Raw genomic sequence first — 27,559 nt, 5'->3', positions numbered from 1 at the left:
TTCGGATGCCCTCAGATCTCTATGTTGCTGTGGAAGGTCAAAGACATTAAGCGCATGGAGGACCTTGCAGCACAGTTTTACCACTGTTCTGCCCGCTTTTCCCACACATGGTACTACTTGGACATATCATGTTTAATCTTATTTCTATGTTATTGTTTGTATCTTTGTACATATGATGTCATGTGCATTACTTTGGTTCCTTCACTAACTTGGCATATTATGCCCAAATTGTGTTCTTCTGTGTTTTTTATTCATGCCCTGGTGGGTGCTGTTTGTATCCTATATACAGAAAAAAATATATAATAAAATTTAGAACAATAAAAAAAAAAAAAAGTGGGCATTGTTCACACAGTGTACTGAACAATGGCTGCACAAATAATTGACCTATCAATTATTTGCCGACGTTGTTCGGAAAGAGCAGCTGCAGATAATTGACAGTTCACCCACTGTGAGGCTGTCACGAGTGGGGCCTGTCAATGGTGTCTGTGGCATCCCTGGTACATTGCTACGGGTGCGCCGACGTTTGCTAGAAGTGTGGCGGCGTCCCTTAATCTTGCTGTGACAAAGGCTTCACTGCCCCCTGGCTGAGCAGAACAGCTGCCCTGCATTAAGTATGACTGACTGGCGACCGGCACCACCAGTCATCTTGAAGAATGTGTCCAGGGGCTGAAGTCTCAGCCCCAATTATGCCTGGGGCTAGGACTCCAGGCTACATAAGTAGCGGTGGAGCCTCAGTACCTGAGAATTATTTATTTATAACTATTTATCCAGATAAGTATTCCTGGTTTTCTGACTACTGGCTTTGGCTTTAGACCACTCTCCTGACTCCGATTTTGTACTTCTCTGACCGTGTGTTGCCGACCCTGCCATTCCAACTTTGAATTTTTGTTTGTTTGTCTTGTCCTCGTTTTGTGTCTCACTTGTACAGGCAAGGGAACATCGACCAGTTATCCGTTGTCAGTCAGGGCAGTTGGAGTAATTAGGCAGGGACAGCGTGGCGGGTGCCAGTGCTAGGGCTCACCCATCTCAAGTGTACTAGTCCCCTGTCCTGACAGAGGCTGCCATGTCAGCCGGAGTGTGCTTGGAAATCAATAGTTAATTGATTTCCAGGCACATTCATTCAATGCAGTAACGTCCATTCTTATACATCATGTGAACATGGCCTAAAACATTAGAAATCAAAAATAGCCACCTTGATCAGGCCCAAGGCTGCCGGTGGGCTTGCCCTCCCAGACCCCTTCCTGTATTACCTGGCTGCAGTGGCAACTAGAGTCTTGGATTGGTTCCATAGTGGGGCAGCGAAGCTGTGGGTGGCGGTAGAGTCGAAGGTGGCGGACACGCCGCTTTCATCCATCTTGTGGATGTACCCGTCCAGATGGCCGCGCTCGAGAGTGGCTTCATTGCCCTTTGTTTCCTCCATCACGATTTCTGCCTTCCACACACAGTTCCGAAACGTTCCATTATTTGTGGCTGGAGGGCCGTTGACTCCACTCACGCATAATCCGGACTTCCTGCCTGGAGGGGCCTCCTCTACCTTCCTGGGCTCTAGCCCCGTGGGGACTCTGCACATCCGCCACTTTCTGACGGCATCGGCTCTAAAAAGCTATGGGGATATAGTCCCGGAGGGTAATAGATCTAATGCAATGTTATTACAGTATAATCAACTGTCGCATTATTATGCCACAAATAGGACCCTCTTGCAGTTCCACAGGCCCCTATCTCCTTTTGAGGATCTGTGTGTGGCAGGTGCCTTCCCTGGACACGCAGTGTCGTTAATATACGCCCTCTTACTCTCCTCCTCGAGCCCTTCGCCTCCAGCTTTTCAGGGGGGTTGGGAGCGGGAACTTTCATGTGGGATTAGCCCAACGGACTGGGGGAAAATTTACTACTTTTGCCACAAGTCATCGATCTCTGTCAGGTATCAGGAAACTAACTATAAAATATTAGCCAGGTGGTATAGAGTGCCGACGCTCTTGCACGCGTTATACCCTACGGTTCCTGATAGCTGTTGGAGATGTGAATCGGCACAGGGATCTATGCTACATATCTGGTGGGAGTGCGCCAGGCTCCAACCATTCTGGTCACAGGTGATTGACTTGATAAAGGTGATCACCTCTACCCAGTTGCCTCCCGATCCCTTGGTCCTACTGCTACTGAAGCTGCCGGGACCCTGAAGGCCCAAAAGAAATCGCTGATCAGGTTTCTTTTGACAGCGGCGCACGCGGTCATACCAAGACACTGGCGGGACACTGCAGCGCCCACGGTGCTGGAATGGTTGAAGGAGGTGATGATGATTCATCGGATGGAGGAATTGAGGGCAGAGCTGCTTACTAGTTCTCGGACTACCACAGCTTTGTGGATGCCATGGGTGACCTTTGTTGAATCTCCTGAGTACTGTAGACACGGGGGTTCCCCCCGTCCGTGATTTGAGTTTCTTGGGAACTTTGGGTTCTCTATGGGGCTGGGACGGACCACATTGGCAATTCCCCTCTTTTTTCTCTTTGTTTCTTTGTTCTTCTCCTTTTGCTGTTCGCAAGCCTTTCCTCTGGTTCTTCTTGTTACTCCAGTTTGCACTGATGTGATAATATAATGCCTAGCAGGTGCTGTATGGCGACCCTCGTTTACTCGGCCTCTTCTTGGACGGTATTGTTAGCTTATTTTACCTTAGCATTTGGATTACTGTCTAGACTACAGATAGTTAGCTCCAACCGCTGTACATTGCGTTTTGATCTTGACTGTATTTACCTGCGAGCCATGTGCATTATGTACTATGTTTGGATTCTCATTTGTGTGCACCTTTTTTTTTTTTCCTCTTTTCTAAATAAAAACCGTTTAAGAAAAAAAAAAAGAAGAAATCAAAAATAGAAAACGTCATAGGTATCAAAAGTACAGGGGTGCCAGTGGGATATTGCATTCCTGACCATTCCTTGACTGCGGCTGCCTACTAGTCGCCACTCTTTACCTGGGGCTATCTTTTACTGACTGCTATTTGCCTGGGCCACTCTGTTGCAGGCTGCTTCTTGCTTGGAGCAGCATTTAATTGATTATTCTTGGTCAGGGGTTGCTGCTTTGGCCAGCTTCTTTCCCATTGCCTATTTGTTGCTGATCAAGCCTTGTCAGGGGATCCCTATTAGTTGCCACTTCATATTGGCTATGTCTGGGGCTTCATAAAAGAAGCTATCTTTTGACTGTGCTGCTTGCTGTTAAGGCGGACGGGAGTGCGGGCAGGTAATGTATTAGCTTGTTTGAAGCCTGGCAGCTGATGGGTTAAATAGGCAGTGGCTACATTCTCCCAATGGAATAAAAATTTGCTGTGAGAATGCGAAGTCATAACTGTTAAATGAGTATCGCAGCAGATTTTACTCTAAAACTTGCAGAGTGGGATTCGCTGTGATGTGGTATGTGTGAAACTAGCCTTATAGCACATGTTGAAAGGCCACAATCAGCTGACGTGCACAATCAGACAACAATCTGGTGCGCGTTTCCCCGTGTAGGGTTCCATTTACACAGAAAGATTATCTGCCAAAGATTTGAAGCCAAAGCCAGAAATGGATTTGAAAAGAGAAAAATCTCAGGCTTTCCTTTCTGACTTGATCTCTGTTTAGAGTCTGTTTCTTTGGCAGATAATCTGTCAGATAATCTTTCTGTGTAAATGGTCCCTAAGTGAAGCGGCGGCAGCAGCAGGATCTAAAGATCGTTCAGGCGGCCTCTCCTTCTGCTCCCCGCTCGCTGTCTATGTGTGTAATAGTACAGTGCAGTGAACGGAATAAGCTTACAGGTCTTAACTCTTTGCTTCCTTACTCTGTGCTTCTTGCCGGGGGCTGCCTATTACTCTGTGCTTCTTGCCTGGGGCTGCCTTTTACTCTGTGCTTCTTGTCTGGGGCTGCCTGTTACTCTGTGCTTCTTGTCTGGAGCTGCCTGTTACTCTGTGCTTCTTGTCTGGGGCTGCTGTTACTGGTCATTCTCCTGGGGCTGCTTGCTGTTCACACTTTGCCTGGTGCTGCAGTTTCTCAAGGTTGCTGAGGCTTTTGTTATTAGACCAATTGTCTCATTTAGGAAGTCACCTGATCTGTGTTCACAGCTGGAAATGAGAGGAAAAACAAGATTTCTGATCAGGACTCCTCCTCCTTCTTCCCTGCTGAGACCCAACAAACAACTGCTCCCTCATCTTCCCATCCATCTGTTGCAGCCAGGACAGAAGCGTGGAGGTATGAAGCTCTGCATGCTCTATGTGGACAATGCAATGTTTCATGTAACTTCAGATAGAAGTGCTCAGAGTATAGCATTAATGTGGAGTCATTCTGTGTTAGTAGCATGTGTGCTGTGTCCTCTATAGTAACTGAGGAACTGCGCTGATGCCTGTAACTTTATTAGAGTTTTATGGCCCTATAATAGGGCAGATATAGAAGTTTAAGGGGCTGAATTGTGCCTCCATTGTTGAGAAATTTAGTTTGGGGGATTCACGGTATAACTTTTACAATGCACATGTTCCCACATTCACATTTTTGTTGCATTTCTTTGTTATTATTAGAATTTAACATGTGTGCTTTGCAATGTGACTAGAAATACCTAGTTACACAGAGAGATTTAGCTGACTGATTTTGGAAGCCAAAGCCAGGAATGGATTTGAAAAGAGGAGAAATCTCAGTCTTTCATTTATAGTCTGTTCCTGGCATTGTCTTCAAAAATCTGTCTGATAAATCTCTGTGTAAACACACCATTAGGCTATGTTCACACTACGTAAGTTTTGTGTTAACCATGGCCGTTGTTGCCAATTAAATAGCGGCCACAGAGAACCTGTCAGTTCACACAATGGAGCGTGCGGCTCTGGTTGCATGCTCCCATTGTGTGCAGCGGTAAATTTGGATGTGGGCGCATGCGGGTGGGCCCACATCCGAATTCAACAGGATTAAAGATCATCCGGCAATTACTGCAGTACCAGCCAGGTTGATCATCAGCAACACCAGCTATTCTGTGCTCCGGCTAGGTCACAGAACGGCCCGTGTTTTACTGAATGTGAATGTGGCCTTAGAATGTGTTTCCCCATTGCGGTGAACGCATTCGGCCAAAACCACGCCCCTATGTGGGCAACAATGGCCTTTCAATTCGATCATTGCATAGTTATTAATTTTAATTGGATTGTCCACACTGTCTCTATATTTACGGATCTGCAATCCTCAAAATTTGCATCCGCAAAAATAACTGATAAGCTCTAGTGCAGCACAGATTGTCCCATAGAAGTCTATAGGAGCATCTGTAATTTTTATCTTTATTATTTTACACTTTTAAAGCAAGGGCTGCACAGACATCTCTAACCATGTCCATTCAGCCCTTGCTGCATGATAATCAAGCCATCTAATCGGCTCTGTAAGCGAGTGCTGATCTAGCAGATTGTCCCTCACTTACTCTGATCACCAGGCTGTGTAATACCATCCTAACATTGGGGTCCAGCTACATCCACCCTGCAGAGACAAAACGGCAGCAGACACTAGGGTAATAAGAAATCTGTTTATAGATGTGTTTTTTTTATTTTGCCATTTTCAATGATCTTCCAACCTTTTCTTCTTCTTTTTTTTTTTTTTTTTTTTTTTTTTTTTTTGCTGTTGGGTTCTTTTTGACTTTTTCTGGCTTCAGCAAAATCTGTAGTTCAAAAAAAAATATATTTTTTAAGGAGATTTTTTTTTTTTTTTTGTCGACTTTTACACCCCAAAATATGGAGTACTGCACATGATTTTTAAGGCCACTGATTGGCTACAGCGGTCATCTCTGAGCCACAAATAAACAAAGGCTGGCATGTCCTATGGAGCTTTAGCGCTGGATCACAGACAGGTTGGATAGGTGTGTAAAGGTTTTTACGTATTATATTGGAGGTTCTTATTTTTAGTTTTCCTTAACTACTCAACAGAAATAGACAAACAGGGACATGTCCTTCATATTTACGTGGGTAGATTCCAAGCACATCCCACAGATGCCGATAGGTGCATATCACATAGCCCCAGCTCAAAATCCCCTCAGGCTTTGCCTGGAATCATTCTCTGTGGAAATTAGTCTTTTTGGGAAATGTCATGGGTCAGAGTCTGCTGTCCACCCATGTGCTGATCTCCAGCACTGCTGCGGAACCACAAGACCAAGTATAAGCTGTTTTATCCATTAAGGTGTTGTCGCACCCTCATCACCTGAGTGGGCCACTGTGTGGAGTCTGTATTAAACTTAACACTTTCAGCAGTGAAGGGTTAGGATAACAGGAATGCTGGTTTGTAGCTAACGTTAGACCTGAATTTTGCATTTACAATTTCTTAATCTTTTTTTTTTTTTCCTTTTATTTCTGATCACTAATAGACAATCTGTAGCAGTGTGGACCGCCAGCCGGTTAATGTATTATCTGGACAAATATTTGTGAAGAGGTGGGCAAGTACACAACTTCTGTACCGGATAGATCCGGAGCTCAATACAGACACCATGCTGCTGGGACTGTCTACTTTTATCCTGTACACCGTTACTTTAGTCGCTGCAGGTAAGTCAGTAAAGTATTATTTAATTCTGGTTTATAGTCAGTGTGTGGCATGTCGCGTAAAACAGAGTAAACATTAATAAAAGTAAGCATGTCAACTGTATGTCACAGAATCAGACAGCTATGGGGGAGGGTGGCAGGAGGGGTTAACAAGGCTCTGATTGCCCCATTATTTTTCCCATCACAATAAAGCTACTGCAGATGGATGATTAAGCTCTAGAGATGAGCGAATCGGGTTCGCGTCCACCCGAACGATCGGCATTTGATTAACTGGGGCTGTTGAAGTTGGATAAAGCTCTAAGGTTGTCTGGGAAACATGGATACAGCCAATGACTATATCCATGTTTTCCACATAGCCTTAGGGCTTTATCCAACTTCAGCAGCCACCGCTAATCAAATGCCAAACGTTCAGGTTCGATGGACTCGAGCATGCTTGAGGTTCGCTCACCTCTATTAAGCTCCGATGATCTCAATAATAAATCACTGCACAGCGAGATCCTCCACTGGTAGCTGCAGCTTGCTAGAATATTCTTGTGTATAACTCTTGGTGTGTGGAAGGAAACAGATGATCCTGAGCAGTTCAGGAGGGTATGTGGGTATTTCAGGACACAGTGTAAACTGCTCATTGTGTTTCGTGATTATAGGTTGTTGGGGAGGGGGGGTCACCTACTTTTTGTACATTTAGTATAGTTATATAATATTAAGATAATTTGTTGGATAAAAAATAGTGTAAAATTATGTGGCTGTAGCGTCACATCCAGACTGCAATACCCTGTGTGACACAGTAGGAAGAACTAAACTCCACTATATAGACTTGTCTCTGGTGAAATTGCAATCTTTGATCTATTGTCATAATTCTGTAATTTCCTTAGTCCAGCGTAGTGCGCTTAATGACTACCAGCGTTCCAAGGCCACTGAACTTGTGCACCTACATGATGGAAATGTCAAGGAGGAGGTGAAGGAAGATGTCCATGTCTGTGCCAAGAAGTGCTCTGAGCTCCTGGACTGCAGGTGGGTGCTGGGGATCCCCATTGTACAAGAGGTGGGAAGGTCTTTGAAGCACAACACTTCACATGAGTTCATGTTTTACCCATGTTAGCATTACCCTTGTCCAGTACTAGTCCTTAGTTTCAGTCTGTATTAGACTGAGACCATATAAACATATATAACTTTACCTGAGTTACATCCTGTATTATACTCTAGAACAGCACTCATTCTACTACCGGTAAAGTCACTGTGTACATACATTATTAGTCTTTTACTGACTTATAAGCTATATTACACTCTAGAGCTGCATTCACATTTCTGCTGGAGTATACAGGCTGTTAGAGCATTTTAGTGATTTATTCTTAGTTGAAACATTGATATTTTTAGATCTTTTGATTATAACCTAAAGTCTCAGAGCTGTCGGCTGCTCCCATGGACCCAGAATTCTGCCCATGTTACACTACAGAAAAACATCAACTACGATGTATACCAAAAGAAAGGTAGGTGCCCATCTCCCAATATCTGCCTAGTTCTATGGAGAGATATCCTGGCTCTTGTCTTGCAGTACGTCTGCTGCTAAGAGCCTGAGAAAGCTGACAAGAACTGTAGAAAAGAACCATGTTTGTCGCCCAGCTTTTTTGGACACACATGTAAAAAAGGATATAGCATTTTGCTTCTTCCATTAATGGTTGATCTACTCTCAGATTATGTTCGAGAATGTGTTGTGGGTGATGGATCATCTTACCGTGGAACAGTCTCTAAAACAAACAAAGGGAAAACATGTCAGCACTGGAGGCTGAAATTCCCCCATGAGCACAAGTAAGTGCACCCCCATAATAACAGTGATAATAGTGTTCATGGCGAGATTCAAAGTGATGACATCAGAACTCACAGCTTATGATATGTGTATACGCTATGAGTTGCAATGCATCACCACAGTGGTAAACTAGGTAGTATAAGGGTGTAATTTTCTCTTGCTCAGATATTTCCCAACTGCTCAGAATGGGCTGGATGAAAATTATTGCCGAAACCCAGATTATGATGTGAGTGGACCCTGGTGTTATACTACCGACAAGAATGTGAGGCATCAAGTGTGTGGCATCAAGAAGTGTGAAGAGGGTAAGTGCACGACTGCATCGCCTGATAGACAGCAGCATTCCTGCCCATTGTGGCATTGTGTTAAGAGCTGGTGGTGCAGAAAGTTAAGTTGGTCAACTTCCTAATAGCATTTGTTCAGTTCCTCACAATTTGCAAGTGCAATGCGCTATGTCTTATTTCCAGGGGATGTCTTATTTTTCCATAAAGAATTTACACTAATTGTTGAACCAAAAAAAAGAAAATGTATTATATACTGTACAGTAGTTGTCATCACAAACCAGCATAACCCTGGTGGCAGAGGGGAACTTATGTTCGGGGGAGGCCTTTTTTTAAAAGCTATCCTGTTAATCCTCCACTATGCCTTATTTTCGGAGGATGTCTTATTTTCAGGGAAACAGGGTGAGAGCCTTGGGTCCAGTATGGGAGAAAAATTTATGCTGCTGTAGTGTACATCACAAAGGCTTGTGCACACTGGTATGTTGTAACAAACCCTTACAATTAAACCCGACCTCATCCTGTTTTTTGCTATTTTTTTCATTCACTGACAGCAGCAGAGATCTTTAAAATGATGCGGAATCAAAACACAAAGCCTATTAGAAAGTTGTTTAACTTCTTATTGTACAATTTAAGAAGCTTTATTAACAATGAACTGAACCAGCCTGTTATTAATCAACTGTGCATCAAAATGTGTATTAGGTGCAGTGGTCAGATGTTCCCTGTCCTTGGTGGGGCATCGTTGGTGTTCTAGCATCTGATGTACTGCCCTTTGTGGGTTTTTTTTGTTTTTGTTTCTTCCAGCTGTCTGCTTGAACTGCAATGGAGAAGATTATCGTGGATCACTGGACCGCACAGAGACCGGCAGAGAGTGTCAGCGATGGGACCTGCAGAGTCCTCACTCTCATCCCTACAACCCAGAGAAGTAATTATTAGGATTCTCTTTAAGAGGGCACCATTGTCCAGGAATGGCAGGATTGTGTCCTGCAAGGAGTGAGCTCCCTCCCTATTTATTTTTCAGGCTATTTCCCAACTTTATGGGAGCTTAAAGGGGTTGTCTGGTGTTAGCAAAATTTTCCTATGTAGCTTCGGTCATATAGAAAATAGACATCTTATGCTTACCTGTCTGTGCTCCCCCGGTCCTGCTGCTGGTGTCTCCAGTACTTCCTGCTGACTGCAGACACTTTACTTTTGAGATGTACTTTTCTCTGGAGGGACAGCCCGCTCAGCAAGTCATCAGCTGAGACAGGCTATAACTGTGGCCTGTAATTGGCTAAGCGGGCTGTCCGACAAGTCCGTCTCGGAAGTGAAGAGTCTGCAGTCTGTGAGGAACACTGGAGACACCGCTAGGAGGACACTAGGGGGAGTGTAAGCAAAAGATGTATATTATTTTTATATGACTGAAGCTGTATAGGAAAATTTTGCTAACGCCAGACATCTTTTAAAGGGGATCAAATACTACCAAATTGCCCCTACAGCTGTAAATACGTGGTTATATAGCTTCAAGTAATGTTTCCAGGCATATAAGTAAAAGCGTTACTTATATGGCCCGAAAACATTCCTTGCTGTAAGCTAGTCATGGCTGGTGGGAAAACTATTCAGCTATCATGTTTCTCTGGAAGCATTGGTGTATAGGAACCTGCAGCGCCACGGAGGGGCTATCCCTGATTTCCAAATAGTTTTCTTGCCAGCCGTGAGTAGTTAGGGTCAGTGGACACATATTTCTATCTGCAGGGGCAATATTGTAGTAATTTGTTTCTTTTAAGGTTGTTGTACTGTTTGTTCCCCTATTTCCTATGCCCTGTTTAATGTAATATTGCAGTGATGCACTACTGACTGCTGCCAGCAGAGGGAAACATGACCCTACTGAATATTGGTGGTTGTTAGAGGACTGTATGTTCTAGTGAGGATGTACAACCTGTGGCCCTGAAGATACTGCAAAAATACAATTCCAATCTATGGACATCTTTTGTTTATTCATTCGTAATGGTAATTGTAGTTTTGCAACATCTTCAGGGTCATAGGTTGTGCATCCCTGCTCTAGTATCTGGGCAGCTTGTGTACACAGTAAACTAGGGGTGTTGTAAGGCTGTTGTAGGGGTGTTGTACAGTGCACTGCACTTAACAAGGGCAAAACTGATGGGTTTGCTGTTTCTTTACAGGTGTTTACAGCTGTGCTATTTTGCTTAGTATCTGTGGGGTGCTTGTGAAAGTAACTGTTCTAAAAAAATCCTTAAGCAAGACATATTCCTTTCACCCATAATCTGGCCCAGAACCTAATAGCTCTGCAGTTATAAGTGACACCAGTCCCCTAGTGAGTGCCACTTGTTGTTCCTGTGTATTTCTGGCCTGGAGCTGCAGTGTAATATAAACCTTGTGATTCCTCTTCCTTGCAGGTATCCAGACAAGCACTTGGATGATAACTACTGCCGGAACCCAGACAGCTCAGAGCGGCCCTGGTGCTACACTACTGACCCTAATATGGAGAGAGAGTACTGCAATATCGTGAAATGCAGTAAGATTGGATTATGAGGGGTAATGGGTACAAGAGGGTGAAGGCGTATTTATGCAAATAATGTTGCCTATAGAAACCAAAGTGAAGGCTGGGAACATCATTCCCCTCTTTCCTGCAAATGGCTAAGTATTAGACATGTTGAGATTATGGAAATAAATCCTAAAATAGGCTATTATAATTGTGACATCTTCTGTGAAAATATCAAATAGGAAAACAGTTTATGCAAATTTTACCAAGTCAACAAAAACACAGTACGACAGAAATATACATGGAACCTGATCCACAACAGATAACTAAGGAAGAGTCCCTAAAATGATCAGAAAATGATTATATGTAACCAGGGAAATGTGCTTCTGTATGGATGAAGTGCATTTGAGATCAAGAGAGAAAAAAGACGTATTAGTCTTACCGGTAAGACTGTTTCTCCGAAACCTTCACGACGGCACCACAGGAGTTAACTCTTACCCTAGGGACAGGAAAAGCACACAGAGAGAGGTTAAAAGCCCCTCCCCTTCCCCCTGAAACCAGTGCATTATAACTAAGTCTTAGCACCACGTGAGTATCATACATTAATAATAATATACAATACAGGGAGGGTTGTTGGTGCCGTCGTGAAGGTTTTGGAGAAACCGTCTTACCGGTAAGACTAATACGTCTTTCTCTCCTCACTTTCACGACGGCACCACAGGAGTAATACCAACAAATTACTTTAGGGAAGGACCACAGCTTGTAGAACTTTCCTACCAAACGCAAGGTCTTCGTTGCGTTGCAGCTGTAGTCGGTAGTGTTTTGTGAAGGTATGTGGTGTGGACCAGGTGGCTGCTCTGCAGATCTGTTCGATTGACGCACATGCCTTTTCTGCCCATGTTGTTGCTATCGCTCTGGTGGAATGGGCCTTGAATAGCAGTGGGGATGGTAAATTTTGTAGACTATAAGATTCAGTTATCGCGTTACTAATCCAACGAGCTAACACACTCTTTGACACCTTTTTTCCCTTGTTCTTCCCCTGAAATTGGACGAAAAGGGACTGATCCTTCCTTCATGGTTCACAGGTCTTAAGGTAGTGTAGAACAGCTCTTCTTACATCAAGCGAATGGAACTTGTGTTCTAAGTCGGATCTTGATGAAGAGCAAAAAGAGGGAAGGACTAGGCTCAAAAGGATGTTGAGTCAGACCTTCAAGGACAATATTTAGGTCCCAGGGGGAAAGTAAATTCTTTACAGGAGGATTTTGCCTAACCGCACTCCTCATAAATCTCTGGACCCATCTAGTTTTCAGCAATGTTGTAATCATATATCCCTGATAAGGCGGAAATTTGCACTTTGAGTGTGGCTGGTTTTAAGCCCTTGTTTAATCCTGCTTGAAGGAAATCAAGAATAAGCGGGATGTTGGGATCAGCAGGAAAAGCCAGTTTTGTCGGGCACCAGGAAGTAAAGACTTTCCAAATTTTAAATACATTTTTGAGGTGACTGGTTTCCTGCTATTCTGGATGGTGGAAATCACTGTTTCTGAAAGTCCCTTGCTTCTAAGCATCTCCTGTTCAGGATCCAGGCTGAAAGTTTCAGATTTGTTAGCCCTGGATGGAGAAGAGGACCTTGATGTAGGAGGTCTGGATCTGTGGGAAGAAGAATAGGAGGTTCCAGGGCCATCCTCTTCAGCTTTCCAAACCAAGCCTTTTTGGGCCAAAAGGGGACAATTAAGATCACGTCACCTCTTCCTTTAGGATTTTCTGTAATACTCTGGGTATTAGAGGAATCGGTGGAAACCCGTAGGCTAGGTTGAAGGCCCAAGGTTGAGCCAGTGCATCTATTCCCAACGGATTCCCTGTTGGTTGTAGGGAGAAAAAATTTCCTATTTTCTTGTTTTTGTGGTTCGCAAAGAGTCCACCTGTGGTCGGCCCCTATTCTCCGTAATCATTCTGAAGATAGAATCCTTCAGGCTCCATTCTCCTGGCAATAGGACATGTCTGCTTAAATAATCTGTCTGGGAATTCTCTATTCCCTGGAGGTGAGTGGCTGTGATAGAGAGAAGATGTCTTCCGCCCACCGAAAGATCTTGTCTGAGATGTACCTGAGGGAGTTCTGTTTTGCACTCCCTTGGTGTCTTAAGTGAGCGACCACCGTGATATTGTCCGAGAGGACATGTAGATGAGATGCCTTTAAGGTATTTCTGGCCTGCTGCAAAGACATCCATACCGCAAGGAGTTCCCTGTAGTTGGATGATCTTCCGGCTGTCTCCGGAGTCCAAATGCCCTGCAACAGAAGAGAATCCACCTTCGCGCCCCAGCCTGACATGCTTGCGTCCGTAGTTAGGATTTTCTTTGGAACTGGGTTCCAATGTACCCCTTTCCTCAGGTTGGTAGGGTTTAACCACCAGTCCAGGGATTGACGCACTAGAAGCGGAATCTGCATGGTCTTGTCCAGTCCCCATTTTTGTTTGTTCCAGAAGGATAGAATTTGGGACTGGAGAGTTCTGGAATGTGCCTGGCTCCAGGGCACGGCTGGAATACATGCGGTCATGAACCCCAGAACCGACATTGCTTCCCTGATACAACATGCTTTTTTCCTGCGAAATAAAGTTATCTTATCTATGAGAGCGTTCTCTTTTTCTGGAGGGAGTAAAGACATTTGTTTTACTGAATTCAAAAGAATTCCTAAGAAGACTTTTTCTGTGCCTGGGTTGAGGTCCGACTTTTGTCGTTCAGGAACCAACCCAGGGAGAGGAGGAGGTTCCTTGTGCAAGATAAATCTTCTAGGAGCTTCTTTGAGGAGTTTGCCACCAGAAGAAGGTCGTCTAGATAAGCAATTACGTTTATACCTAGCAGATGTAGATAGGAGGTGACCTCGCTCATGATGCAGGTGAATATGCGTGGGGCTGACGAAATCCCGAAGGGAAGGGCACTGAATTGATAGTGTTGTACCTTCCCGTCCATCCTGATGGCAAATCTTAGGTATTTTTGGGATGATGGATGAATCGGGACATAATATGCGTCTCTTAAGTCGATTGATGCCATCATGGCGTCTGATGGGATCAAGGGAGTCCTGCTCTTTATGGATTCCATCTTGAACCTCCTGTATCTCACATATTTGTTTACAGGTTTCAAATTTATGATCAGTCTGTATGTCCCACTTTAGTTGTCTTGTGGATAGTGGAACCTAATTTTTTCTTTGCCCTAAGTCCTGCGAATAACTGATCTGCAGCTGAAATCTCCTCCTGTTTCTCCTCAATACTTAAAGCACTCCTTACGGCCTTTAACAACAGCGTTGTATGATCAGAGGGAAAGAAGTATTTCCTTCTTGCTTCCTGAGTGTCAGACGCTTCAGATCGAGCCCCCGAGTCCGATATTTGGCCTGATTCGACCTCTGAGACCGAGGAGGTAGACATGACAGAAGATCGAGGATCCCGAGCATTCCGGTATTACCATAGCAGAAGTGATATTTGCCGGCAGAGTCGAGACCAGAGGCTGAGCAGGGGGATCAGCAGGAGGAGGAGGATTAATCGTTGGTTCTGGGGCGGGAGCCGGAGCCATAGCCTGAGTGATTGGTATAGAACCCTTTATTTTATCTTTAATCAGCTGTCTTATGTCAGATAAGAAAGATGATCTGTCCTCCTTTATCAATTCACTAATGCAGGCCGTACAAATATTCCGCTTGAAGGAAGATGGCAATCTAGAATTACAGTTGATGCATTTCCTAGCAGATGGAGGGGAAGCTTTTGCTTTCTCTTCTTTCTGAGTGGCTTCTTTCTTCTAGGCATGAACGCAGGAGATTACTGTCATGGCAGGAGAGCAAGGAAGCCCCACACCTAGTGAAACAGCAGGTGGGCACCCAGAGAGAGAGAGGGTTGGAAATAGGTGGAATATAATAACATTGCACCACAACCCCCAGTGTAGCAAATAAATGGCACACTTACCGCCGCTGGCAGGTGCGAAGGCTTGTCTGCTGATGATGCGGAGGCTGAATCCATGGTGAGTTGCAGACCTCAGGACGGGCGACCCGCAGAGAAGAGCCCGTCCTTTTAAATGCACTGCCCGGCGTTCTCCCGGCTGCCGGAGCGTTCGCTTCAGGTCTGTGACGTCAGCGCGCCACGTTACGTTACGTGGTGACGCACGTCAGGTCCTATGCCCCACTTCCGGCGGAACTCACTTGGACCGGAAGTAGGCCGCGGCGGACGCCAAATAGGCCACACGCCTGACTGGAAGCCCGACCGGACACGCTGCCGCAGGGGAGAGCTGGAGACTACCGCCCAGCAATCCCCGCGCGTCCCCGTCACTACTGGAATGGCGCGCAAAGTGGGCCTTTCTTAACCCATCCAGAAGGGGATGAACCCGATCGATCCCGCTGGTAAGGGAAACTTTTTCTTCAGGGGATCTCCTCACCTTCACACGGATCCCCCACACCTCTCGTGCCTGCCCTTCAAGGACAGGAAAAGCACTGGTGTCTGGGGGAAGGGGAGGGGCTTTTAACCTCTCGCTGTGTGCTTTTACTGTCCCTAGGGTAAAAGTTAACTCCTGTGGTGCCGTCGTGAAGGTGAGGAGAGAAATCTCATTAACAATTTATATGCTGCAAGACCAGAATGAATGCACAAGTTCTGGCACAGTCTACACAGCAAGAAATACATTCAGCTATCTAATTCAGCTATCTAATTTATTATGTAACACCCCATCAGAACAGACCAACATATATAAATTTAACATGACTCGAACCAAAATTGTTTATCTATACTTTGATGTTGGAACTGTGGTTCAGACCAGGATAAGTGATTGATTTCTTGCATTAGGTTGTTCCTTTCACTGTAATATAAAATGTCTATCTATCTTACACTGTTTCAATATGTTTGTGGCTCCTTTCAACTTTTGGCCAAAGTCATTGAGCTCATAGCTTTGTGTCTTTGTCTTCTCTATGTCCCATCTTGTGAAGCAGAGAAGCAACGTCTGCACAGTGTTACGGTCACCAGTAACTGCTTCTCAGGTAAAGGCGAAGGTTACCGTGGGAAAGCTGCAGTGACCACCTCCGGGATTCCCTGCCAGAGATGGGACTCCCAGATACCACACAAGCACCGCTTCTTGCCTGACAAATACCCTTGCAAGTAAGTGATAAGGATACCCAAGCCTGGGTTCATGGGAACATAAAGAAAACCTTCTTCATTACTATTTGAGTGACATAAGTGTCCTCTAAGTGGTCTGCAGCCTGTGTCGCACTACAACTCTCAGCTTCTCCTGGCAGCTTGTACCATACTGGGAATTGTTGCTATAACTATGTAAGCATGATTTACTTTACATATAAGCTGCCGTCTGCTGTTCCTTACAGGGGGCTGGAGGAGAACTATTGCCGAAATCCTGATGGTTCAGAAGCTCCCTGGTGTTTTACCACAGACCCCAAAATGAGAATCGCGTACTGTTTCCAGATCAAGCGCTGTCCAGATGATGTGCCTGACGCTGGTGAGTGATGGACTCATCATACAGATGTCACTAGTCTAATACACCTGATAGGCAACGGTGTTGCTATAAAATGCTCCTGATCTCTGCCATTCCCCACTTTACCATAGCTATTAAGGATTTAACAATAGTAAGGTGCAGCACTTAATTAATTTGGAACATCTTAATCTATTTAGTTTTATGTTTAGACCAGGTTCACACAACTTATGACACTGTGAAGTTCATCCCGGCCAGTAATTAATTGGGATACAGGCGCATTCGGGTGTGCCCGCATTCCAATTAACCAAAGCCGACAATGTAAAGTGCAGCCGGAGCTGCACTCTACATTAGCGGCCGAACAAGACTGACAGAGCAGACATTCGATGAATAGTGGCAGCACAAAACTGACATGTCAGTTTTTGGTGTGGCCACAAGGAATCATTCCATAGAAGTAATTTTATTAATTGAATAAATACGTTGTGTGAACATAGCCTTATGGTGCGTTTACACAGAGAGATTTATTTGACAGATTTTTTCAAGCCAAAGGCAGGAATGGATGTGAAAAGAGGATAGATCTCAGTATTTCCTTTATGACCTGTTCCCTGATTATAGTCTGTTCCTGGCTTTGGCTTCAAAGATCTGTCCGATAAATCTGTCTGCGCAAACGCACTATTAGACTGGTGTATGAAACGTAATCCCCACACTGTTGGCAGTCCAATAACAAGTGAATTAAGTGGTTGTACACATATTTGACTTCCATTTCACCTACTCAGGGAACAAGGGACAGCTGTTTTCATAAAAACTATTCCCCCCCCCCCTTCAAGAGCAGCTATTCCTTACAGAGACAGCTATTCCCCCCCCCCCCTCCCCCCCTGCCTTTTTTCCCTCAATTACTTACTGCTTCCTTCCATGATCCCCTCTTCTAGTCAGTGAGAGGAGACCCTCTGCTGCACATCTGGAAATCTCTGCAGCAGCACAAATGTCTTTCTCCATGTCCTGACTTTTCTCTGCTCACACGGCTTAAAAAGGGTACCTTTAATAAGGTTCATTTAACTCAATTGGCGTGCAGTCATTCTTGTTGCCGAAGTTGGGGTTACTATCGATATTGGTCGGTTCTTTGCACAAGCCCTGTTCTGATTTAATACTTACACATGCTTCTGGTGACAGGAGTGAATGCTTGCTGATCGGATAAATTAACCTAATATATATATATATATATATATATATATATATATATATATATATATATATATATATATAATTTTATTTTTATTTTTTATTTTTTTTTACAGCATTTATCAATAACACTACACTATACACATACATTTTCCGGCTGGGTTCACACTATGTATATTTGAGGCTGTATAGCAACCAAAACCAGGAGTGGGTTGAAAACACAAAGACTATGTTCACATAATGTTGTAATTGAGTGGATGGACGTCATTTAATGGCAAATATTTGCTGTTGTTTTAAAACAACGGCTGTTATATTGAAATAATGGCCGTTATTTACTGTTATATGGCGGCCATCCACTCAATTTCAACATTGTGTGAACAGATCCTTTCTGGGTCTTCAATCCACTCCTGGTTTTGGTTGCTATGAGGACCTGACATGAGGACCAAATACAGCCTGAAATATACATAGTGTGAACCCAGCCTCCACCTGTATCACTGCTTTTAGGCTCCGTTCACACGGACTAAAACTGTCGGAATCCCGCCAGCCTCCGTGTCATAATGAGTCTATAGGAGGCTCGTGCATTGTGGATTTCCTCAAAGTTTTACTCCATGTGAACGGTACCCTAGAGCAGTGATTTTCAACCTTTTTTGAGCCGCGGCACACTTTTTATACTTAAAAAATCCCGGGGCACACCACCAACCAAAATGGCACAAAATGACACTAAAACAGGACATGTTATACATATAGTTCACGGAGTTCACTCTTGGGGGTTTTAAATCAGCTTCTTATCACCACAAGAGCTGCTTTTTAAGCCCTCAAGAGTGACATATGCCGGGCAGAGATCCTTTCAATAAATTATTCATTCTAAAAAAGTGAAATAAAAAAGGATAACCCCCTCATATATACAATCCCATGTAACCTCATACATACAGTCCCATGTATTCCCATATATATATATATATATATAAACAGTCCCATGAAAACTCATACATACAGTCCCACGTATATGAGCACATAATTATCAGCACCATATACTGTGGTGATGTGCACTGTATAGCCACAGTATATGGTGCTGATAATTATGTGGCTCATATAACTGCAGTATAAAGGGGTACAATGAGACGTACTATGGCCATGAGGCCAGAGTACAAGTGCCCCCTGCTTTGCCCTCATACAGTAATAATGCCCCCTGCAGTATGCCTCATATAATAATAATGCCCCCTGCAGTATGCCCCCATAAAATAATAATAATGCCCCCTGCACTATGCCCCCATATAATAATAATGCCCCCTGCAGTATGCCCCCATATATTAATAATGCCCTCTGCAGTATGCCCCCATATATTAATGCCCCCTGCAGTATGCCCCCATATATTAATAATGCCCTCTGCAGTATGCCCCCATATATTAATGCCCCCTGCAGTATGCCCCCATATAATAATAATGCCCCCTGCAGTATGCCCCCATATAATAATAATGCCCCCTGCAGTATGCCCCCATATATTAATAATGCCCTCTGCAGTATGCCCCCATATATTAATGCCCCTTGCAGTATGCCCCATATAATGCCCCCTGCAGTATGCCCCCATATATTAATGCCCCCTGCAGTATGCCCCCATATATTAATGCCCCCTGCAGTATGCCCCCATATATTAATGCCCCCTGCAGTATGCCCCCATATAATGCCCCCTGCAGTATGCCCCCATATAATGCCCTCTGCAGTATGCCCCCATATATTAATGCCCCCTGCAGTATGCCAATATGCACCAATAGTTTAAAAAAAAAAAAAAAACAACAAACCATCATACTCACCTAATCGGCGCTGTGTGTTCTCCCTCCTCTTCAGGCTCCGTCCTGTGAGCCGCGGCGACTGAACCTCCGGCAGGCGTGATGACGTCACATCATCACGCCTGCCGGAGAGGTCAAGTCCTGGCCTCCCATAGGCTGCTGGCATGAAGTGCCGCGGCCTATGGGAGTCAATGTCAGAGCAGGACGCTGACAGGTCCTGCTCTGACATTGTGCGCGATTGAATGTTTCGCCCGCTCACTGTGTGAGCGGGCGGAACATCAATCCATCGGCATATCCCTAGAAGCTGCGCGGCCGCAGCTTCTAGGGATATTAAAGGGACAGTTTCTAATTTCCGACCGGGATCCCGCGGCACAGCTGGCGGGTTCTCACGGCACACCAGTGTGCCGCGGCACCCCGGTTGGGAAACGCTGCCCTAGAGTAAAGAGGTGGTCAGTAACTTAGACAGCTGTCAACAATGAGACTCCTGGTGATACTAGTTAGAATTTACTCTTTGGTCCTACTAGATCTTTTATTAGCCCAGTAAATATCAGGAGTTGACAAAAAAGGATAAATAAATAAGCAGAAGGGTTTTTTTTTCACTATGTTATGTAGTACGCAGTGGACCTTTACTATGAATCCTCTGTGATATGCACAACCTAATTCCCGCTTTCTGTTTTTATTTTCTGTGCAGGTTGTTTTTATGGTAATGGTCAAAATTATGATGGAAAGGCCAACAAGACAAGAAAGGGGATCCCATGTCGTAACTGGAGTGAGATGTCCAATGAACTTCAGTACGTTGCATGATTCTGAGCTTTTACATCATGTCCTGTTGAGGGGTTTAGAAAATTAGAGGGGTTGTCCGGGTTTATAGCATTAATGGCCTATTCACAGGATAGTTTATTAATGTCTGATTGGTGGGGTGCTGACACCCGGCTCCCTCAATGATCAGCTGTTCTGCGGAGCTGCTGCATCGGCATCTATACACAGTGAATGGTGCTGGAAGCCCTGTGCTGTTTGCGTAATGGTGGTGCAGGTGAAGCTCAGCTCCTATTGAACTGAACAGAAGTAGTAAGTGTCCTTTTACACAGCCCTACATGGGTTTGTGCAAGGACACAAATGATCGCTTGTTTGCAGTGCCTTTAAACAGCACAGGTAATCGAGAGACTGTACCACAGGTGTATCGGTTTTGTGGCCATAGAAACTGACAGCACAAATATGTGTATATCTTTGCTGTCAGTTTCCAGATCACACAAACAGTGCATACATTCCTAGTGTGCTGCTGTGTGATCCAGCATCCCGCTCTCCTGTCTTGCTGCACTGTCTCCTATGGCTGTCAATCATTCTGGAAGAGGTGCAGCCTGAAGATACAGCAGCAACCGGAGCTAGACGGGAGAGCATGATGCCTGATCACACAGCAGCGCACTAGGTATGTCATTAGGTATGTATGCACTGCTTGTGTGATCTGGAAACTGACAGCATGGATATATTCATATCCATGCTCTCTGTTTCCTTCTTTCGGTTGCACATCTCCTGTTTACTCATAACAATAAATTTTAAAGCCTACACTGGAGCTGTCAGCCGAGGATGGGGCATTTTCCTGCTCCTCAGCAGATCGCTGTCACTTTTACAAGGTCAGTGTTAAAGACCCCTAACTCACATAACCATTACACAGTAGATGGCATAAAGCTTTTGGCACAGTTCACTGTATATTGCTGCTGGTGCAGCATCTCCCTTAAACAGCTAATTGGCAGGGGTGCTGCATGTAGGCATCTCATTAATCAGACATTGGTGGCCTGTGCTTTGAATAGGCCATGTAATAAAAAACACAAAACAAGAAATGGTCACGCCAGTAATTTCTGAAATAACAGACCAGTTGAAAACACTCCTTCACATAGACCGACTGGACACGTTACGCTCTATGGGAAGGGTTACCAAACAATTCTTCCACAAATGGAGACCTTTCCTAGAAAAAGTATCTACTCCTGATGAAAGAAAGGAGATTATGTTGCAGTTTAGAGCATCAGAATGGTACTGTACTGAAGATCTTAAAGGCACATTGGGTGTTTTGAGGGTCACCTAAGTGTTATTTGCTGGTCCGGCTGGCTCTCTGTTTTTGTTCTTGTTTTTGTCTGTGTTTTTGTTTTTTTGTGTGTCTTAGTTGTGTGTGTGGCCGTCATGTGTCTATAGTTGATCCATTGGCCTTATTTGGATTATAGGTTGGTACCCTAATGTTCATTAGGGACAAAGATCTTGATGATATCCTTGACTTCCTAATGTTACAGGGAAGGTCTTAGCATGGGGGCCCTCCCCTCTTCTCTGCCGACATCCCATTCCTCTTTTCTGAGGTAGATCTCGAGAGACACAATGAGGGATGGGGTGCATAGTATGGACTTGGGCTAAAAACATGTCTTCTCGTGGGAACTAGGGGAACAGCATTGTATATCTCCAGTTATATATTTTATGTATTACTGTTTATGTATCCTTTCCATGAGTTGTAAAAACGTAATAAAAGTTTTGTTTAAAAAAAACAAAACAAAACAATAAATGGTCACTATTCTCTCCTTAGGTTCCCTTATGGTGACTCCCTACAGGAAAACTACTGCCGTAACCCAGATGGTGACAGCCACGGCCCTTGGTGTTACACTAAAGACCCCAACACCCCCTTTGACTATTGTGCTATCAAACCTTGCGGTAAGAAGGATAGACATGACAGTCAGACAGTTATAATTAGTAAACATTGTGTATAAAAATATGATGACATAAACAGTGTTATTATGGAGTACACAATTAGATAGTATACATCGCAGCAGGGAAAAGAATATTTCACCAACTCTATACAAATAGTGTCATCATAGCTAAATTGCGTCTAATAATTATAAGTAAATACAAAGTATATTACCCTCTGGACATGCTCCACTGTAATGGTGGCCCGAGCCTTGTTAAACGCCAATGAGATCACACTGAGCATGCATCTGTGACGTCCGCATCACTCGTGTCTAACGGCGCATGTATCATCTAACTTTGTTATTATGTATTTTTCATTAATTTATATGTACTGGCTCTTTGCCTTCATCCAAGATGGCAACAGCAGATGCGAGTGGTATAGTAAACATGTTCCCTTAGGTACGAGTGATGCGGATGTCACAGATGTATGCCCAGTGTGATCTCATCTTATTCACTGATATTACTGTTTGACACTTTTCACTGCTGCGATGTATACTGTTTTGATTGTATATGCCTTAATTACACTTTGTTTATGTGATCACATTTTTATGCACAATGTTTACTTATTATCTAATGAATCAATTCACTGTATGTATTTGCATCTGAGGATATTTAAAGAGGGATGTCGGCACTGGTTGTACGTGCTTTAGAAAGGCTTCCTGTAAAGCCGAAATGTTGCATTTGTGGTGTGGAATGAAGACACTATTTTCTACTGAAGGTGCTGTCTCCTATAATACACCTTGGTGACTGTAAATCCTGTGCTTTGTGTCTGGTAGTGATGCAGAGACTTATCATGTGTCTTACTTCAGTCACATCTATAGCTATACTCACAGTTCTGTTCATGTCACAGTCTGTGGTGAGTGACATCCAAATCTCAATTCTGCCAGCTGCTTTCATTTCTTAAACTGCTTTGGTAAAATTAAAGCAGAGCTCTGATTGATTGCCATGGGCAACAAAGACAGTTTTTCTTTCAGCCATAATAAAAATGCACCATGACATAATATGCTTGTTCAGACGCTTAACAAGCAGATACTACACTGGAAATGTGAGGTCCTCCACCTTTGCACAAAAACATCAGAAATGTGATTACAGCTCTGAAAGTTAAAGACCCCCACCAGCCCAGGACTTTAGTGTTCAGATGCTGTTCTTCTCAGCTGCATAGAGATGGAAAAAGAGTTTGGCCCTATGTGGCATTGTCACAATGCTTCTCTCCTCACCTGTCAGGCTCTGGGGCCAGTGTTTGAGGCCATGGGAGCACGACAGCTTCTCTTTAAAGGGGTAGGCCACTTTGTAGTAAAATAGTTCAGTGTACAGTATTAGTAAGAGTACTCACTGCAATTACTGCCAATAGCCTCCTGTGTACCCCATAGAGCTAAAATCAGACACCCCTACTCCAGACTGTGCTGCCCTGCTCTGTGGTCAGTCTGTCCATCAGATGGCCGACATGGAGGAGCCCTGCCCCCAGGGTCCTCCATAGACATATACAGGCTTAGTGATGGACACTAGGGGGCGGAGCATGGTCACATGCTTCTCCCCGTCAACCATTTTTTGGACAGCACAGCCTGGGGGAGGGGTGTCTGATTTTAGCTCTATGAGGTACACAGGGAGCTGCTGTCAGTAAGGTCTGTGAGTACACTTACTAAGGCCAGGTTCACACTACGTAAAAAACACGGCCGTAATTCATAATAACGGCCTTAATTGCGCAAACAACGTCTGTTTTTTTTTCACAAAAAACAAACGTTGTTTGCACAATTACGACCGTTGTTATGAAATACGGCCGTGTTTTTTACGTAGTGTGAACATAGCCTAATACTGTACACTGAACTATTTTACTATAATGTTGCCAACCCCTTTAACAGTAATAATTAGCAATTTCAGTCTGGAGACAGGAGGTTGTTCCCTGGCTTTATTAACATTTAAAGCTTCCCCAAGGGAATCGTTAAAGGAACCCTGGTCATACATAGATACATCATCTTTAGTTTGGTCTTGACTATACAGTATCCCACTTGCTTTTGTACCAGACTTCCACTAGACATCTGATAGTTTCATTAACTTTTTTCTGTCTATTTGCTTTGTTGTAATCCTAACTTCTTTTTAACAGATGGAGAGCTGGCCATCAATCTTAAAGAAGCAGGTAAGATATGATCTCGCTGCTTCCTGTAGCCCTACCCCCATTTCATTCTGTGTCTCATGGTTTCCATCTTTGCAGAAAACATTGTGTTTGATTCATGTGGTAAAAGGATGGACAGAGCCATGAAGAAGGGACGTATGGTGGGTGGAGTACCAAGAAACTCACCCTGGACTGTCAGCTTGCGCAACAGGTGAGCCCCACTATCTCAGAGCGACTTTGACAAACCAGTGGTCTGAGAGTATTAAGCCTTCAGTGTGTGCTAGAATAAGTATTACTGCCACTTTATTTATTCTCCTCCTACTTTTCTCAGACAAGGAGCTCACTTCTGCGGAGGGTCGCTGGTGAAACCGAACTGGGTGATCAGCACCAGACAATGCTTCTCCTCCTGGTAAGAGACTGGGGGTTACTGTTCTTAGGAGCTATCAGGATGTTTTGGGTTAATTGTATAAACTGAGGGGCTTTTGTAGCACAACACCTTCCCATCTTCAGTGTAATTGTAGATGATCATTTCTGTTCTCTGCAGTGATGCTGACCTCTCTGGATATCATGCCATGGTGGGTACACTGTTTACTAACCCAGGACCCAATGATCCTGATATGCAGTCTATACCCATAAGTAAGATCATGTGTGGCCCGTCAGACTCCAGCCTTGTCATGCTGAAACTAGAAAGGTGAGTAAGTGCTGCTTTGGTGTCCATAATATCCCAGTTTCATCCTGATTTCAGATCTCATGTGTCCTGTATATTTCTAGACCAGTGACCCTGAACTCTAGGGTGGCTCTCATCTGCCTTCCTCCAGAAAGATACATTGTTCCTCCAGAGAAAAAATGTGAGATTGCTGGCTGGGGAGACACTCGGGGTATGTACTAAATGGAATAGTGACTAGTATATGGTGGCCATAGCCATAAATGAATGAAGAGTGATTTTTAGGGTTGTGGGATATTTCCAGTTAACCTCTAGTGTTGGTCTAATTTAGGAGAACAATATCCTTACTGGCATTGATTCTTCTCGTGTAAGACTAACCCCATGCAACTCCTGAAGTTGTAGTCATTTAATGATGAAGTAGAAAAAACAGTAAGAAAAACAGTATGAGGAAAAAAAGTTTGAATGCTGCAATGTTTTACCATCTCTGTTGTGCATTGTGTGCCAGGCAGGGGTGGAACTACCACTATAGCAGCCATGGCGGCTGCTATGGGGCCCACCACATCAGGGGCCCCTATTACCCACTCCTGCAATACAATTAGCCCTCCTGAGCTGTCATCATTTGCAGCACCAAGTGGGCAGCTTAGGGTCAGTTGGGAAGAAATGGGGGCCCCAATCAAAAGTTTGCTATGGGGCCCAGTCATTTCTAGTTACGCCCCTGGTGCCAGGTGTTGATTAGAATCGGAATGAACCAATGAATCTGCAAATTGTGGCTCCTCTTGTACAACACATCTCTCCTGGGAGGGGTCTGACCATATCTTGCTCCTCCGTCCTTAGGTACTGGATACGACGATGTACTGAAGGTAGCGGAGTTCTATGTGATGAGTAATGATGAATGTAACACATACAGTAAGACCAAGAAGCTGGTGCAGGACAATGAAATCTGTACCAAGCCCATGCCAGTAGATGTGGGGGCCTGTGAGGTGAGTGACCTTAGGGAAGTAGTTTCACTTCTGATTCTTTAAATCACCAATTTCTTAATTTGCTTTATCTGTTAATTAACTTCCAGGGGGATTATGGTGGTCCACTTGCCTGCCTGAGTCGTGAGTGCTGGGTGTTAGAGGGGATTATTATTCCAGCCCGCGGATGTGGAAAAAAGAACGTACCAGCAGTGTTCACAAGGGTCTCGGTGTATGTAGACTGGATTAACAAGGTCATAAAGATGATGTAAGGGGAGGTGCACAATTCTCAGCGTCATGCGCTATGAACAAAAAAGACTGGACATTTTGGAGGAGGGTTTCATATTGGGGAAGGTTTTATAGGTAAATTCAGATATAAAGAACAGCTTTCGAAGTAAAGAGGACAATGGTGAGACGTCAAGTAAAGATTTTGGGCCACATTTATTAAAGGGTGTAAAATAAACAATGGTGTAAACTGCCCACAACAACCAACCACAGCTCAGCTCTTAACTCTGGTAACATAAAGAAGGAGCTGTGATTTGTTGCTGTGGGCAGCTTACACCAGTGTATACTTTACACCCTTTGATAAATCTGTGCCTTTTTTAAATAAGTCAGGTCAAGATGAACAATAACCTCACAGTGAGGCAGCAAATTCTTATTCTGCTTTATACCACAGTGTCAGATTTTGATTATCTCTGCAGCTGCAGAAGGTTAGGGTCTGTCAACTTCCTTTATATGTAAAGTAGAGAAGCCATCATTGCATAGTTAATGTATCAGGAAGGAAAATCAATATATTTTTATAATTGCAATAAAATTCAGATTGCTAAAATGAAATGTGTAATATAGATGAGGTCACTGTGGAAATGAGTGCTGCTCCCATCATGATCTGGGAAGAGCTTTATTAGGCTGGATTCATACTGTTTTGTTTTACCAGTTCTGTTACATTTAAAAGTGTCCCTGTCATTATAAAAATGAAGAAACTTGTTTTTCACTGAATGCACTTGGGTGTGCAACTCATCAAAAACCATCGCTAACAAATTATGTTCCCGATATGCTCTATGGAAGACAAGGCTCGAGATGCTTCAGCCCATAGTGGCATGTTGAGGCCACGTAGGCTGCTCACACAAGCATGAGCAACATGCAACTGGCTTCTGGGACATTTAGGAGAAAAAAGTTGTACAATTGGTTCCACAACCATATCAAAGTAACACAAGGCTGAGGGGTCTGGCTACCATACAATGTGCCATCCATACCATAGTCCCAGGAGTAAGACTGTGTGGTGTTCTCTTGTTAGTTTTTTTCATGGTGTTGACAGGAGGTCTCCAGACCACTCCAGCTATTATTTTGCAACCAAGAAAAGTAGGATTCATTACTGAAGAGCACAAACCTCCAATCTAGTCTTGCTCTGCACCATGAAAGTCAGTGGAATGCCTGCAGATGGATGTCTAGCTCGTAGCCCAGTGTCATACAAGCACCTTCTGATGCTTTTTGTTAACTTTTGGATGCACTAGGCTTGGTCTAATTTTACTTGCAGTAATAAATTGATCAATATCATTCTTCTCATTTAATGCAGAGGTTTACCTCTGTGCACCGCTCGCTGACACTCCAGTTGATCGTTGGTC

General features: G+C 44.0%; 1 protein-coding gene across 3 annotated transcripts; it reads left to right on the top strand.

The window, feature by feature from the left end:
* The first annotated feature begins 4,099 nt into the window (after positions 1–4,099).
* MST1 (macrophage stimulating 1) lies at positions 4,100–26,771 on the top strand. Of its 3 annotated transcripts, none has more exons than XM_069966506.1 (19): positions 4,100–4,208; positions 6,340–6,514; positions 7,384–7,522; positions 7,886–7,998; positions 8,203–8,317; positions 8,481–8,617; positions 9,395–9,515; positions 10,987–11,105; positions 16,024–16,192; positions 16,414–16,544; positions 20,175–20,274; positions 22,050–22,174; positions 24,309–24,341; positions 24,417–24,528; positions 24,649–24,726; positions 24,862–25,008; positions 25,089–25,195; positions 25,816–25,961; positions 26,048–26,771. In XM_069966506.1, exons 2-19 carry the CDS (start codon positions 6,460–6,462, stop codon positions 26,207–26,209), a joined length of 2,109 nt encoding a protein of 702 aa, XP_069822607.1. In that variant the 5' UTR covers positions 4,100–4,208; positions 6,340–6,459; the 3' UTR covers positions 26,210–26,771. The 3 variants fall into 3 exon arrangements, with proteins under 3 accessions (XP_069822607.1, XP_069822605.1, XP_069822604.1); XM_069966504.1 differs by lacking the exon at positions 4,100–4,208 and adding an exon at positions 6,054–6,131 and having other exon boundaries at positions 16,027–16,192; XM_069966503.1 differs by lacking the exon at positions 4,100–4,208 and adding an exon at positions 6,054–6,131.
* The last annotated feature ends 788 nt before the right edge of the window (positions 26,772–27,559 follow it).

This window comes from Dendropsophus ebraccatus, chromosome 4 (assembly GCF_027789765.1).
Source record: "Dendropsophus ebraccatus isolate aDenEbr1 chromosome 4, aDenEbr1.pat, whole genome shotgun sequence".
NCBI lineage: Eukaryota > Metazoa > Chordata > Amphibia > Anura > Hylidae > Dendropsophus > Dendropsophus ebraccatus.
The sequence above is the reverse complement of the archived record's forward strand: the minus strand, read 5'-3'. Positions and strand labels throughout refer to the sequence as shown.